The 13,069-nt window shown below is 37.2% G+C and overlaps 1 protein-coding gene across 1 annotated transcript in view; it reads right to left on the bottom strand.

Moving 5' to 3' along the window:
- The window catches only part of LOC107092581 (cadherin-3-like), a 40,838-nt gene that overhangs the window by 20,530 nt on the left and 7,239 nt on the right, over positions 1–13,069 (bottom strand). The window contains exons 2-5 of the mRNA XM_015387143.1: positions 7,747–7,835; positions 4,356–4,496; positions 1,908–2,063; positions 173–317 (exon numbers count right to left, since the gene is read on the bottom strand). Coding sequence (XP_015242629.1) covers positions 173–317; positions 1,908–2,063; positions 4,356–4,496; positions 7,747–7,835 — 531 coding nt within the window. The remainder of the gene's footprint in view (positions 1–172; positions 318–1,907; positions 2,064–4,355; positions 4,497–7,746; positions 7,836–13,069) is intronic.

The raw sequence follows: 13,069 nt of genomic DNA on the forward strand, positions 1-13,069 counted from the left end.
CATGTTTTGGGTGTACTATTCCTTTAATGCGAATGGTGCTTAAATAAATTTGCTTGACAGACCTTTCACAGGCCATCTTACACAATTCTACACAATTCTTTTGTAAAAGCAATAAAAGGAAGTTAGAGAACAGAACATTCAGGTGAGTTTTATGTAAATCCATTGACTTTACCTCTTGTTGAAGACTCAGGAACTTCTGCATTGTAGACTGTTTTTTTAAAAACGGGATTGTTGTCGTTCTGGTCAATGACCACGATTGTAACATCAATTGGATCCTCTGCTTTTGCCGAACCATCTAACTCGGCAAGTGCTTTCAACTGTCCAAAAAAGGCAGATGTTTATCACTGATCAACAAGAGAAGAGCAACTCGTAATTTAATCAAATCTATGATTGATAAATAAACAATGGTAAAATTTCCCCAGCCTGGGAATGTGGAACACAATGTTAAATCCTTAAACACTCATTCATAAAGAAGAATTGTTAGAAGTCTAACATTCATTGGTTCAAGTTTTCATTAATGACTGCAAATATGTTTTAGCTGTGTGTTTTTTTTAACGAAGGTAAACAAACTTGACAAGATTTCCTGCAGGGGGCAGCAAAGCTCCGACTGAGATTAACCCTAAGTCTCTTTTAGTCAGAGATGCTGGTTTTAAGTCTTCCAGGCAATAGACATTCAAAAAAAGGTTAAAAAAAAACAAATTTGTTTCTAAATTTGGAGACATTTTGCTTCCAATCCAGGAAGCTTTTTCAATTCAAAATGTTCGAAGTAGCGTTGAGTTCGAGGCTTTATACAGTAGCCCAACAAAGACTTGTTTTTGCTTAGAAAACCTGCAAACTGAACCCCATTCCTCCGTTTTAAGTTGCATGCTGTCTAAGCAAAAACAAGTCTCAGTCCATCTCAGTCCAGAGTGCAAAATTTTCCACTTGACGAGCTCAGCATAGAGCATTTTAAAAGATGGAAAAGATTTTTATCTTCAATGCAAAATGTTTACATGTTTTTTTTTCATGATTGTGATATAATTATAGAGAGCTGTTCTGTCAGTTAAAGGCATGTTTTACAGTCTCTATACTCCAGTTAGCGTTTAATCGTTGACAATTATTTAAATATTTGGTTAACTGCGATAATTCGCGATTAATCCGATTAATTGGCTCAGCCCTAATTTAGAGTGTCAGACTCAATTGATGAGAGATTTTATGGAGTTCCGTACTTATTGAACATGCGAAACGGTCTCTTCATGTTATTCCTAAATAAACATTCAAATAAAGAAAATAACTGAGGAGTAAAATAAGTTCATTGAATTGAAAAGTTGATTTATTTATCAATATAAGTTTGATTAAAATAAATGCAAATAATTGTGATTTAGCTAATAACACACCCTGTGATGAACTCTAAATAATCCCACTCCGCCACTTTTCACACATTCATTGAGAAAATACTTCAACAAATACGTTCAGTAGCCTGAAAATTTTCTAAACCAATTAAAAATGATATAAATAATCAAACCAATTAAAACCCAGTTTATAATAAATCAGCCAAATAGAGGTAAAAATATATTTATTTAACATAGTTGAGATGAAAAATGTATTACATTTTTTAGACCCAAAACCTACAAGAACATAGAAGGACCGCAATAACTCAAGCATGTAGAGATAAAGGCTTGGATGAATATTGTTGTTTATCTAAAAATGTATGTGCAAGAGCCAGGTCAGATAGAGTTCAGTCTTCATCACATCTAAAACAAGAATTACGGCTATTAGCTGGCAAAAATGACTCTCTGTGGCTTATGGTAAACAAAGTCTCAAAAACTGAAGCAGGATTTAACGAAAATTTCTTGTTTTAGTTCTCAGATGCTACAAACAAATCATTTTGGTAGAAAGTAGAACAAACTAACAGCGATAGAGCTTACCGTGTAACTGCTTTGTTTCTCTCTGTCCAGAGGTTGTGTAACGTAAAGATGACCTGTTTCCTCATCCATCGTGAAGAGTTTAACGGGATCCTGGTCAGCCCCTGGACCGGTGATTTTGTAGCGGATCCGTTTGTTTTCATGGTCATCAGACTTTACCTGAACAAAACAGACCAAGGCTTGGTCATCTACTAAAAAAGTAAGTTTTCCTAAGTGTTTAACCTGTTCAACCTGCAAAATCACCAAAAACAAATTCTGAACTACGTAAAAAAAAAAAACATCAATTAAACATTCTCTTGTTCTTTTACCATTGTGTGTTGCAAGGATTTATAAGGCAGGACTATAAAACCGTTGCAATGATTGACAGATGAGTCTTGATGGCTCTATGATGCTGCCTTCATACCAAAAGTGTTTTCGGTTTTAAAAAACTTGTAAACGCAGAAATCTGGTGCTCTGCACTGCAAACAATTAATTCTAAATAAGTCCTTTTCTCTTAAAATAAGTCATTTTTTTTCTTACAATAACTGCATTTGGTCTTGAATTGAGGAAGTAAGTGAGTTACTTTGCCAATGAAACAAGACAACCCCCTGTTGAAGACCTCCACTCTAAAAATTGTGGAGGACTGTTGGGTTTTACTTATTTAAAGTCAGACGCTCTTTGGAAGTTTAACTTTGATTTCTGCTTCCCATTTGGACTTTTTATATATAGTGAGTTATTTCCATTTCGTGTTTATGGGCTTTTAAACAGCTTAGAGACTATTCTTGTTGGTATTTTCGTGTATGCATCCAAAAATCAATCAATATATTTATTTCCTTCTGAAAACTATTCTTTCTCAATATCATTAGTAGGCTATAGAAGTATATTAGCTGTAGGCATCTGAAAAAAATCTGTTATTCAGATCGAATTCTCTTCTGGGTTCACCAAATGTTTTGCCCTCTACGAGAGTGCAGATAGCTGTTATCCCCATTCTCCTCCATTCTATAAATGTGCTATAAATTGGTTTGAATCTCGATGACTGGCAGGGCCACATTAAAAGGTTACTATCCCCTTCTGATTTGTATTTCTTAAGGACCTTAATGCCATATTTTGAGAATTTCCTCTAAAATACTTTTTTTTCCTCTTTGCTATACTTTTATTTCTCCTTTATTATTCACTAAGCCTGGCTATTGACTGTATTTGGGATATGTTTATATCTATTTGTTTCCATATGACTTCGTATTTAAATGAACACCAACTGTCTACGTACCTTAGTTGTGCCACATAATAATATTCTTTCAAGGAAAAGTTCAGTCGTATTCAGAATACAAACCACTGTAAGTACTTTAAATATGAAATTATTCCATCCTGTTCAATAAATGATAAGTGTTTTGAATTAAGAGTAATTTTCATATGAATGTGCTTTACTGGAGGCATCCATGTTTGTCAAAGAACACTACTGCCACCTACTGGTTTGTGACGTCACGGTGCGGTATCGGCTCTTGATCAAGTCCCAGTGCTGTATCTGGTGTTTGTCACAACGCGCTATTATCCAAGTCATCTTGAAAACATTCTTCTTCCAAATGTTGGCTACATATTACGTGTTTTTTCTCTGGCCAGAAGGTCGATGGCAAATCCTCCCTCTTCAAGTTGGCGATCCAACGACCAACCCGTCCGTGGAGGATCAGGAATCGTAAAGGTGAAAGAACTCTTTCTTTCCCCACTTTTACCCGATGTATTCCAACATCCAGCTGCCATGCACGTGGGCATTGTCAGTTTCACTATAGCTCTGGTGAATTTCAATGGTGAAGTCCTCTGGAAATCTTCAATAATTGTTGTTGATAGCAGATGTGTCTAGTAGTTCCCATTGATTTTGCTTGTAAAGCGGGGAGAATGGCGCTAGGCTTACCGCACCGTGACGTCACTAACAGAAGATGGCAGGAGGGAGGGGTTACTATATTTGGGTAAAAAGGGCAGCTTACGCGAAATATGTTGTTTTTATTTTTTTACTGATTAAAGCTCAATTCGTTAAATCACCTAGATTTAGGTATAAATAATGATCCATTAATGATTCATTGCTGTCTGGACTTTTTCTTTAAGGCTAGGGAGGACTAAGCCATCATTTCTTCTATCCAATTGGATAGAAGAAATGAATAGATGTGCAGGTATTTTACAGGTATTTTACCTGCACAGACAAATCTAGATACTTCTTTGTTCCATGTTTTAATCTGAGCCTCTGCAATATTTAACGGTAATGATAAAAACAGATATAGCAGCCTAGATAGAGCCAAAATCCACTACTAATTTTTGACCATTTCAAGAGATCTCTTTTTATCTTACTGTTAATTGTGGAATAATTAGTTTCCTGAATTTTGCACAGGTCTTGGATAAGTGTAACTCCCAAGTATTTAAGTAATTAATTTTATTATTTAAATGTGTATCTTTCCTTACTCGGTATGTAGTTTAGTGGTTTACCTGACTAATTTTTAAGGGAAATGGTCCACGCTGATTCTCAGTAACACTAATTGGAGGGAGGATCCATGCTCTCTTCCGCCTCTTCATTCCTTTGGGAGCCTTAGGAAAATGCAGGATGGGTACCTCCTCATCAGCGATGCCCTGAAAGAAAAACATTTTTATATAATTCCAACAACCACCATTTCATGTTCAAGTTCTGAGTACAGTAAAGAAAGTTTAGGTGCTGAACTTTGAACAGGAACTAATCAAATCTTAACCTGAAAGAAAATAAAGCATCTCTAAACTTTAAAACTGAGTGTTATTAGATGAATCTGTTACAGTGAGATGCTCTGGCTCTTTTTCCCTGTGGTGAATTTGTTGGTACAACACAATGACCGGAACAGTCATTTTCTGATCATACATGTTCAAGTACTAAAGGAGGAAGCGTCGGTAGCCCTCGTGGAGAACGACTTCTCTCTTCAGCTGGACGAAGACAACAACCACAGTCTGGTCATTGATCTCTGCAGTTCATGGGATGTTTGATGAAGAATATCGTTCAATCAGCCTGAGTTTGAAACCTTCCTGACAGAAATAACTAATACCTATTAAAACATTTTATTATAGTTTCCTATTCTAACAAACCTATTAGCCCCTCACTAAGGCAATCTTTCAGTATTGGTCGTGCTGCCTCACCGCTTGGGTTGCGTTATGATCAAATGCATTTTGTGTCAAGGTTGGTGGATGTTGCTGGGGACCCAACTGCAGTCTAGAAGAGGAAGGGATGATTGCTTTCCAAATTTAGAGAAGAGGTACAAATACAGAATCCATAATCCAAAACTCTTCGACAAGAAACTTAAGAGCCAAAAAACTAGAAGAAACTAGGGAGGAATAAATCTAAAGAATGACTAGGATCCAGCAATGAGTTAATGCACAGGAGGTGTATATATGGGAGACGGAAACAATGGGAGGACTATTAGCTAATAGGGAGCAGGTGTTGACAGAAGTAACTAGAAGGAGCTAAGGGGGAAGGAAAGGACACTAGGGGGCAGCAAAGACTAGCCATGGAGAAACAACAGGATTCAAAAGTAACTAAGAAATAACTTAAATAAGGCTAAAGGTGAATAAATGTGATGACTACAAAAAAAGTGATGAAAATTTCAAAGCCCCATGAACCAATGAACCAGTTTGAGACAATTGGGGAAAATGCTGAAAACATTTGAAACAGGTTAGAATGGCAGCATTTGCTGGATAGCTGTAAGAACTACAATTGAATGGGTATCCTAATGTACGCATTTTTTCACGGCTGAACTTGTTTCTTCCATAATAATAACATTGATAATGATTATATAAATAGATAATAAAAAAATATCTGACCTGTGAAATTGCAATATGATAAACAGCTGCTCTGACTCATACCAGCTATGTGACAGAGTTGTCCTGTTATTATGGTCCTAAATTCTAATCCATCCTGGCTTCCAGACTTTAATACATTCGTTAGGCAGACAGGTTAACATGCATTTCTCTCAACTGACAGATTTTAAGTCTGAAAACCTCTATTTCATATCCATTTCTGTTTTTGGTCATTTATGTTAATTAGGTCACTTCTCGGCCTGTTCGGCATTCCATCTGACCTCGCTGCACTTTTAACTATATAAACACATCAATAAATTATCCTTTAAATAGTATCAATAGTTTAAATGATTGAAACCAACTCTGCTGACCAGTAGTTCCCACAGGTTTTCCACGTTCCTTCTGTGATTTTGGCAGATTAGGATGATCGCATTAAAGAAGAAGCATCAATAGTTTATTACGGTAGATGTGCTGTGTGAATAAATATTTGTTATAAATTAACCAATGGATAACTGTGGTGGGTAGAGATGTGTGTGCCTCTGTCTATTTTAGATCTATCTGCATAAAGCAAACTATTCTGAATCAATTCTAAATTAGACTTAAAAAACATTTCTTTCCCTGTGTTTAAATAAGCCGAGAATGGGGAAAAAAACATGGTTTGAGCTCAAATGCGGCTGCATTATAGTAAATAAATAGCATTGAAACGCCCAGATGATTCAAATTTACTGTGAAGCTTGATACAAAATTTGACATAACGAAACCTCGCTTTTAGCAGTCATGTGACCGGGGTGCACTGGAAACATTTCTCAGCGACACTTCTGCTTCAAAAAGGTCAAAGCTCTGTCGAGCAGACTAATTCGAGCCTAACATCACTACTACAAAATAAGGAATAAGAGACCGGAGACAACTTCAGCAATGGAAAACCTAACCTAAAGATAATACAAAGAATAACTATAACTAAAACTAGACCAAGGAATAAACAATACTAAAAATTGTGAAGAGATAACCTGGAAGAGGAAAACTAGGAATACAAAATATTATCATTATTTTTGAAAAAAACACAAAACAAAAAAAATAGAGAACCCCAAAGAATTAAAACTTAAACAGAAACAAAAGATCCAAAAGGTAAAATCATAACTTTTATAGCATCAGGGGCATCTGGTTTCCAGTACAAGCCTTAGGTGGACGTACATCAAGGAGCATAGAGAGGTCATGTTTCAGCTGTCTGCCTCGGCACACTTTGAAGTTTGAGCCTATCCCTGGAGGGTATTCACAGTACTAACGCACACCTGTATACGGAGGTCTGCTGCTCAGAAAAAATTAGAGTACTTAAATATAGGATCATAATCCGAATGAACTGACTGCAATGAGGATGTTTTAAGGTTTAATTTCTTGATTAAAACCATATTAAAACTACCTTTTCCCCCCAAATCACTGCAAATAAAGCAAAGGCATTCTCTCTGTGTCATCTGCCATCCCACTCAGATAGCAAAACGCATGAAATAAGCCTGCATACACTTTCCTCTACTGACTTTATTATACACAAATGTCCAAGGTAAGGGTAAGGACAGGTTTTTTTTTTTTTTTTTAATTTTTGAATTGGTATCTTTATTTCGAACATGCAAGAGAGAGAAAAAAAAAACAAAGTTTAAAAACATTGGAGAGAGAAACAACAAACAAGGTACCTTTCTTTCCTTAGTTAATATACCTCTATTACATGTGCGAAAAGGAGTTGGAAGAAGTAAAACTTATGTACTTATGGCGCCGTCATCCAATCAGCAATGTCTCATGTTTCCCACTGGTACCTACCTTTTCCGGTAGGTTAATGTAATTGTGTTTTCCTTAATGTAGTTGCACTTTGCTTTATGTAGTTTTGCTTTTCTTAATGTAGTTGCGCTTTTAGATTTGTAGTTGCAGTTTGCACTTCAGGGCCACCGTAAGGAAGACACCCCGTGTATACACAGAGTGTATACAAAGCAACATTTCGACAATAAATGTTTTCCAAGACTAAATCTATGTAATAAACATTGTTACTTTTGACACCTCTGGGTTTTTTACTTACTGTTAATGTTCCATCTGACCGGACCACAAAGTGCTTATCATCAGACCAGAAAGGTGATCTTGTGCTGTTTTTGCTGTCAGTAAAGGCAACTGAAAAAAATAATAAAAAAGATGTTAAACGGGTATAATTATTAACTGCAAAATTACATAGTTATATTTTTAATTAAGATTTCATATTTCGGAGGTTGATCTTCTGACAACATGTCTTTAATGTATTTTGGAGTTCAGCCATTCAGTAATTTCTAGACTCAAAGAAGTATTTAAGTCTATTCTCTGAGATCCAGAAAAATTACTTTTAATGTAGAGCTATTGCAATAATCAGTTCTACTAAAGATAAACAAATATATTCATTTGTCAAGGTCCTGCTAAAACGTCAGTCCTTTAATCCTGAAGATGTTCTTTAAGGACTTCATTTACACACATTGCTAGCATGGTTCCTCGCCTCCTAGAGGCGATCTACGGTACTACTGCTCTCTAGGGGTAAACAAGCAAATCAACATGGTAGCGCTTGTAACATTCAGGAAGTTTGAGGAGAGTCATGCAAAGAGGGCAGCCTTTGGTGAATTTACTTAACAGAGTCGGCTTTTGGGAAGTGTATACAACAAACAATAGTCTAATCAGGGCTTAAAGACGCTGGAAACGACAGGGGTTCAGGTTCATCCCACTGCTACGCAGAATCATCATTGGAAAAAAACAATAAGTGCAGCCTGCTGGTTAAGATTTTCAGACCTCCAGGTCATAGTCATTCCAAAAAAGTTAAAAAAACAATCCACTGGACGTTGTTTCCAAGTTTGAAGACGTTTCATCCAGGAAGCTTTTTCAATTCAGTTCAAGGTTCTATACAGTAGCCCAACAAAGACTTGCTTTGGCTTAGAAAACATGCAAATTTAAACAGACGGGATATTATTATTGTTGTCTGGGCAACCGCGGCAACGTTCAGCCAATCATGTAGTTACTGGCATGAAGCAGGACCGGAGCAGATGTGGTATCTACAGAGGCAAAATATGTTTGTTTTAATATCCCGGTGCCTGCAGTTTGTACCAAAGACCTGAAAAATGCTAAAATCTACTTCCAGCTGCCACCAACAGTAGGGGAAAACCCCCAAGAGGCGACCGGGCCTGAAGCAGCTGCTGCTGGGGATTCCCAGTGACAGTGGTAATCTGAATGAGCTGCCTGCACAGACAATGTTTTCAGGACTTTCTCACTTAAAAATATACTAAAACTACTTTTTACCCACTGATCACAGCAAATCTAGCAAAGCCGCTCTCTGGCATTGAACACAGGAGCAGCAGAAGCAGCAGACGCATCTGGACACACTTTACTGGACGTCTGACCTTAATGTGGACAAACATCAGAAATGAAGCAGCAGAAGCTTTTCTGATGCTGAAATTGCATTTGGTGTGAACGGAGAATAATGTTTATCTGGGGATCTGCGGCTGAATTANTAAAGATAAACAAATATATTCATTTGTCAAGGTCCTGCTAAAACGTCAGTCCTTTAATCCTGAAGATGTTCTTTAAGGACTTCATTTACACACATCGCTAGCATGGTTCGTCACCTCCTAGAGGCGATCTACGGTACTACTGCTCTCTAGGGGTAAACAAGCAAATCAACATGGCAGCGCAGGTAACATTCAGGAAGTTTGAGGAGAGTCATGCAAAGAGGGCAGCCTTTGGTGAATTTACTTAACAGAGTCGGCTTTTGGGAAGTGCATACAACAAACGATAGTCTAATCAGGGCTTAAAGACGCTGGAAACGACAGGGGTTCAGGTTTATCCCACTGCTACGCAGAATCATCATTGGAAAAAAACAATAAGTGTAGCCTGCTGGTTAAGATTCTCAGACTTCCAGGTCATAGTCATTCCAAAAAAGTTAAAAAAGAATCCACTGGACGTTGTTTCCAAGTTTGAAGACATTTCGCTTCCCATCCAGGAAGCTTTTTCAATTCAAAATGTCAGAAATAGGGTTGAGTTCAAGGCTTTATACAGTAGCCCAACAAAGACTTGCTTTGGCTTAGAAACATGCAAATTAAAACAGACGAATGGGTCCACCCCTTTGGAATGGGCTTCTTTTTTAGCCTGCTATTTCTCATACCTGTCTGAAAGGGGGTCGTTAAAGGGAATAGTTGGCCTGGCTGAATAGGTGAGGTATTCTGCTGCTCTGTGAAGGGGTGGGGGTTGCGATAAGTAAGTATATAAGTGCAGCCCTATCTCTTTCAGTAACTTAACATTCATATCTGGACTCAACTTCTCTAAAAGACTTTAACTCATATATCGTAATGCTTTGACTACAAACTAGTAAATTTTTGACTGTTTTGGGAAAATTCAATTTCCTTTTATTCCCCTTATATTTATTAATTTATGAGTACTGATTTTGCATACTTACTTTAAGTGTTCACTAAACCCTTTTCACCTGAAAGGCCACACAGTGCCTGAGTGAGAGCACATAGGGTTTTAATATTTGTTTGGGACGGAAAAAAAATTGTTTCCATAAAAAGCCAGACTCTTTCTCAAGGTTTATTTACAACATTTTACTGTTTTCCTCAACTGTCTGTTTTGATTAACTGTATGAGCAGACCTTCACAGTCTTATCTGCAATTCAATTCAGTTTATTTATACGGCTCCAATTCACAACACACAACATCTCAGTTCACCAGATCATCAAGTCAAATTGATTCCAAGGAAAACCAGTTGATTGCATTGAATCATTGACTCAAAGTCAATCCCTCACACTGAGCATGCTTGTAGCGACAGTGGAGAGGAAAAACTCCCTTTTGACATTAAGAAACCTCCAGCAGAACCAGGCTCACTGTGAGCGGCCATCTGCTGAGGCTGACTGGGGTTCGAGGAGACAGAAGCAGAGCTACAGGCTTTAAGTTAGGAGAGAAACGGTCTTGTCAGAGTATCGAGTTGTTTGGTATAATCTGTCTTGTCTCTCCTCTTTGCAGAAATAAATTAAAGTGCAGACAGAAGGAATAAGCATCAATCTCTTTAATATAATTGGATTTTATTATGAATTTATTTTGGTAGTTAAAAAAACATATGTCTTAGTATGGCCCTAATGCTCCCCCTTACGCTTGCAGCTAAATACAAAAAAGGACAACTAAAGACATTATCAAAAAAGATATTATGGTTTTTATTGATCAGGAGTAAAAGAACAGATTGGCGTCATATATAATGTTGGCATTTGTCATAATTTAGTCTTTTTTGGTTGACCTCTTGTATGACTTGAACCCATGTATTTTTTGTAAATTAGTTTTTTTTTTGACTCCCTGTGACATGCTATGACCACTCCTCTGAAACAGTTTATTAACGCCTAAGTTAACTTAAAATGTCAAAACCTGCTGGTATAGCCACCAGATCTGCTTGGGCCCTACCCTTTCTTATGACATCATCATATGGCTACTCCACTCGCACAAACTGTATTGCACCCATTTCTTAACGGTCAAACACATTATTACCTATATTTGCTATTATTTTACATTTCACCAGCGATCTAAAGTAGCCGAAAGTAGAAAACAATCATTCTCCAAGGTGGCAAAAAAGTCTCAGCTTATTTTTATTCTTTTTATTAAGATCTGAGGGCAGAGGAGGACAAATGGGACACCTTAAGAAATGACTTTCATAGAGATTTTAGACAAATAAAACAGTTATTCTACTTGTAGAAAACGAAAGGTTGTTGTTGACATGAATTTAAAAGTAATGCAGCTTAATATGGCTAACTGACCGAGCTAAAAGAGGCTAACCTGTTAGCTACTGAGCACAGCTGGCCTTTATACCACGGTCTAACAGTTAATTAGTTCACCAGAAACAGTTTTTTTCTGTTTTGTCACCAATCAGATAAAACTTCATCGGTCATTAGACACGCTAATGCTACATGCTCTTGACTCGGCACACTGATGCTGTGGGATGTTATTATCGTTGTCTGGGCAACCACATACTTTAGCTTGCCATTAAACCTTATTCTTAGTTTAAATACATGTGTTCTATTTGTAAGTGCACATATTTACTTCACTTCACTTGTATCCACTCAAACATTTTCGCTTTATTATCCCGGTGCCAGCAGTTTGTACCATAATCCTGAAAAACACTAAAATCTACTTCCAGCCGCCACCAACATTAGGGGAAAACCCCCAAGAGGCGACCGGGTCTGAGGCAGCTGCTACTGGGGATTCCCAGTGACAGTGGTAATCTGGATGAACTGTCTGCAGAGACCATGTTTTCAGGAGGACTTTCTCACCTTAAAATAGATTCAAACTACTTTTTACCCACTGATCACAGCAAATCTAGCAAAGCCGCTCTCTGCCATTGAACACAGGAGCAGCAGAAGTATCAGACGCATCTGGACACACTTTACTGGACGTCTGACCTTAATGTGGACAAACATCAGAAATGAAGCAGCAGAAGCTTTTCTGATGCTGAAATTGCATTTGGTGTGAACGGAGAATAATGTTTATCTGGGGATCTGCGGCTGAATTACATTGTGTATTTGAGCAATTTCAAGCAAAAAATGTTTTTCAACAATTTTCATTTTTAGGCAAGATTTAATAAAATATTAAACGGCCTTAGAACTGAGTATTAAATGTAAAAAGTAAAATTTATTTCATCTTTTAGATGTTAAAATGTTGTAGTTTTAGTGGGAATGTGGATCATTCTGGCTGATTTGAAAAGGATCGTGTTTCTCGTTTCATCGTCATATGAAGTATGTGGCGCTGATCTTGCTCTCTGATCATGTGGTCTTGACTACCACATCATTGTCGAACCTGCCATAATTTTCATTTTATTCAAGCCACATCCATCACAGCATCCAATGAAGATGTTTGGAAAAGCACCAGGATAGAGTTTAAAGTCAAGCTTTCAGTTTCCAAGTTGTAGAACTGGTTAGTCTGGTATGAAGAAGAACAGGAAGAGGAAACTAAAGCTATGATGATGATCAAAGACATCTGAGAATGGATTGTAGAAAAATGTGCTGGAACGGAAATGATCAAAGAGTGTGAAGTAAACTAACCACCATCAGCTGTTGATTACATCAACAAAAGCACTATGAGCAGAGAGGCATATGACTCAGATGTAACTCTTTGAAGAAATAACAGCTTGGTGTTTATCAGGAAACATGTGAATAGATTATGTGTGAGTTTTCTGATGCGTTGGGTTACCAGGTTTGCCAATAAACGTTCACAGGTTTTCCGAAGAAACACCTCAGGAACTGGTTTGGGAACATGATTTACTCTGATGATGGTGACATCTAAAGGAAAATTCTGCTCACATTCAGAATACTAACTTCTGAAAGTACTTTAAATATAAAATTATTACATACTGTTCAA

This window comes from Cyprinodon variegatus, unplaced genomic scaffold, assembly GCF_000732505.1.
Source record: "Cyprinodon variegatus isolate N-32 unplaced genomic scaffold, C_variegatus-1.0 Scaffold386, whole genome shotgun sequence".
NCBI lineage: Eukaryota > Metazoa > Chordata > Actinopteri > Cyprinodontiformes > Cyprinodontidae > Cyprinodon > Cyprinodon variegatus.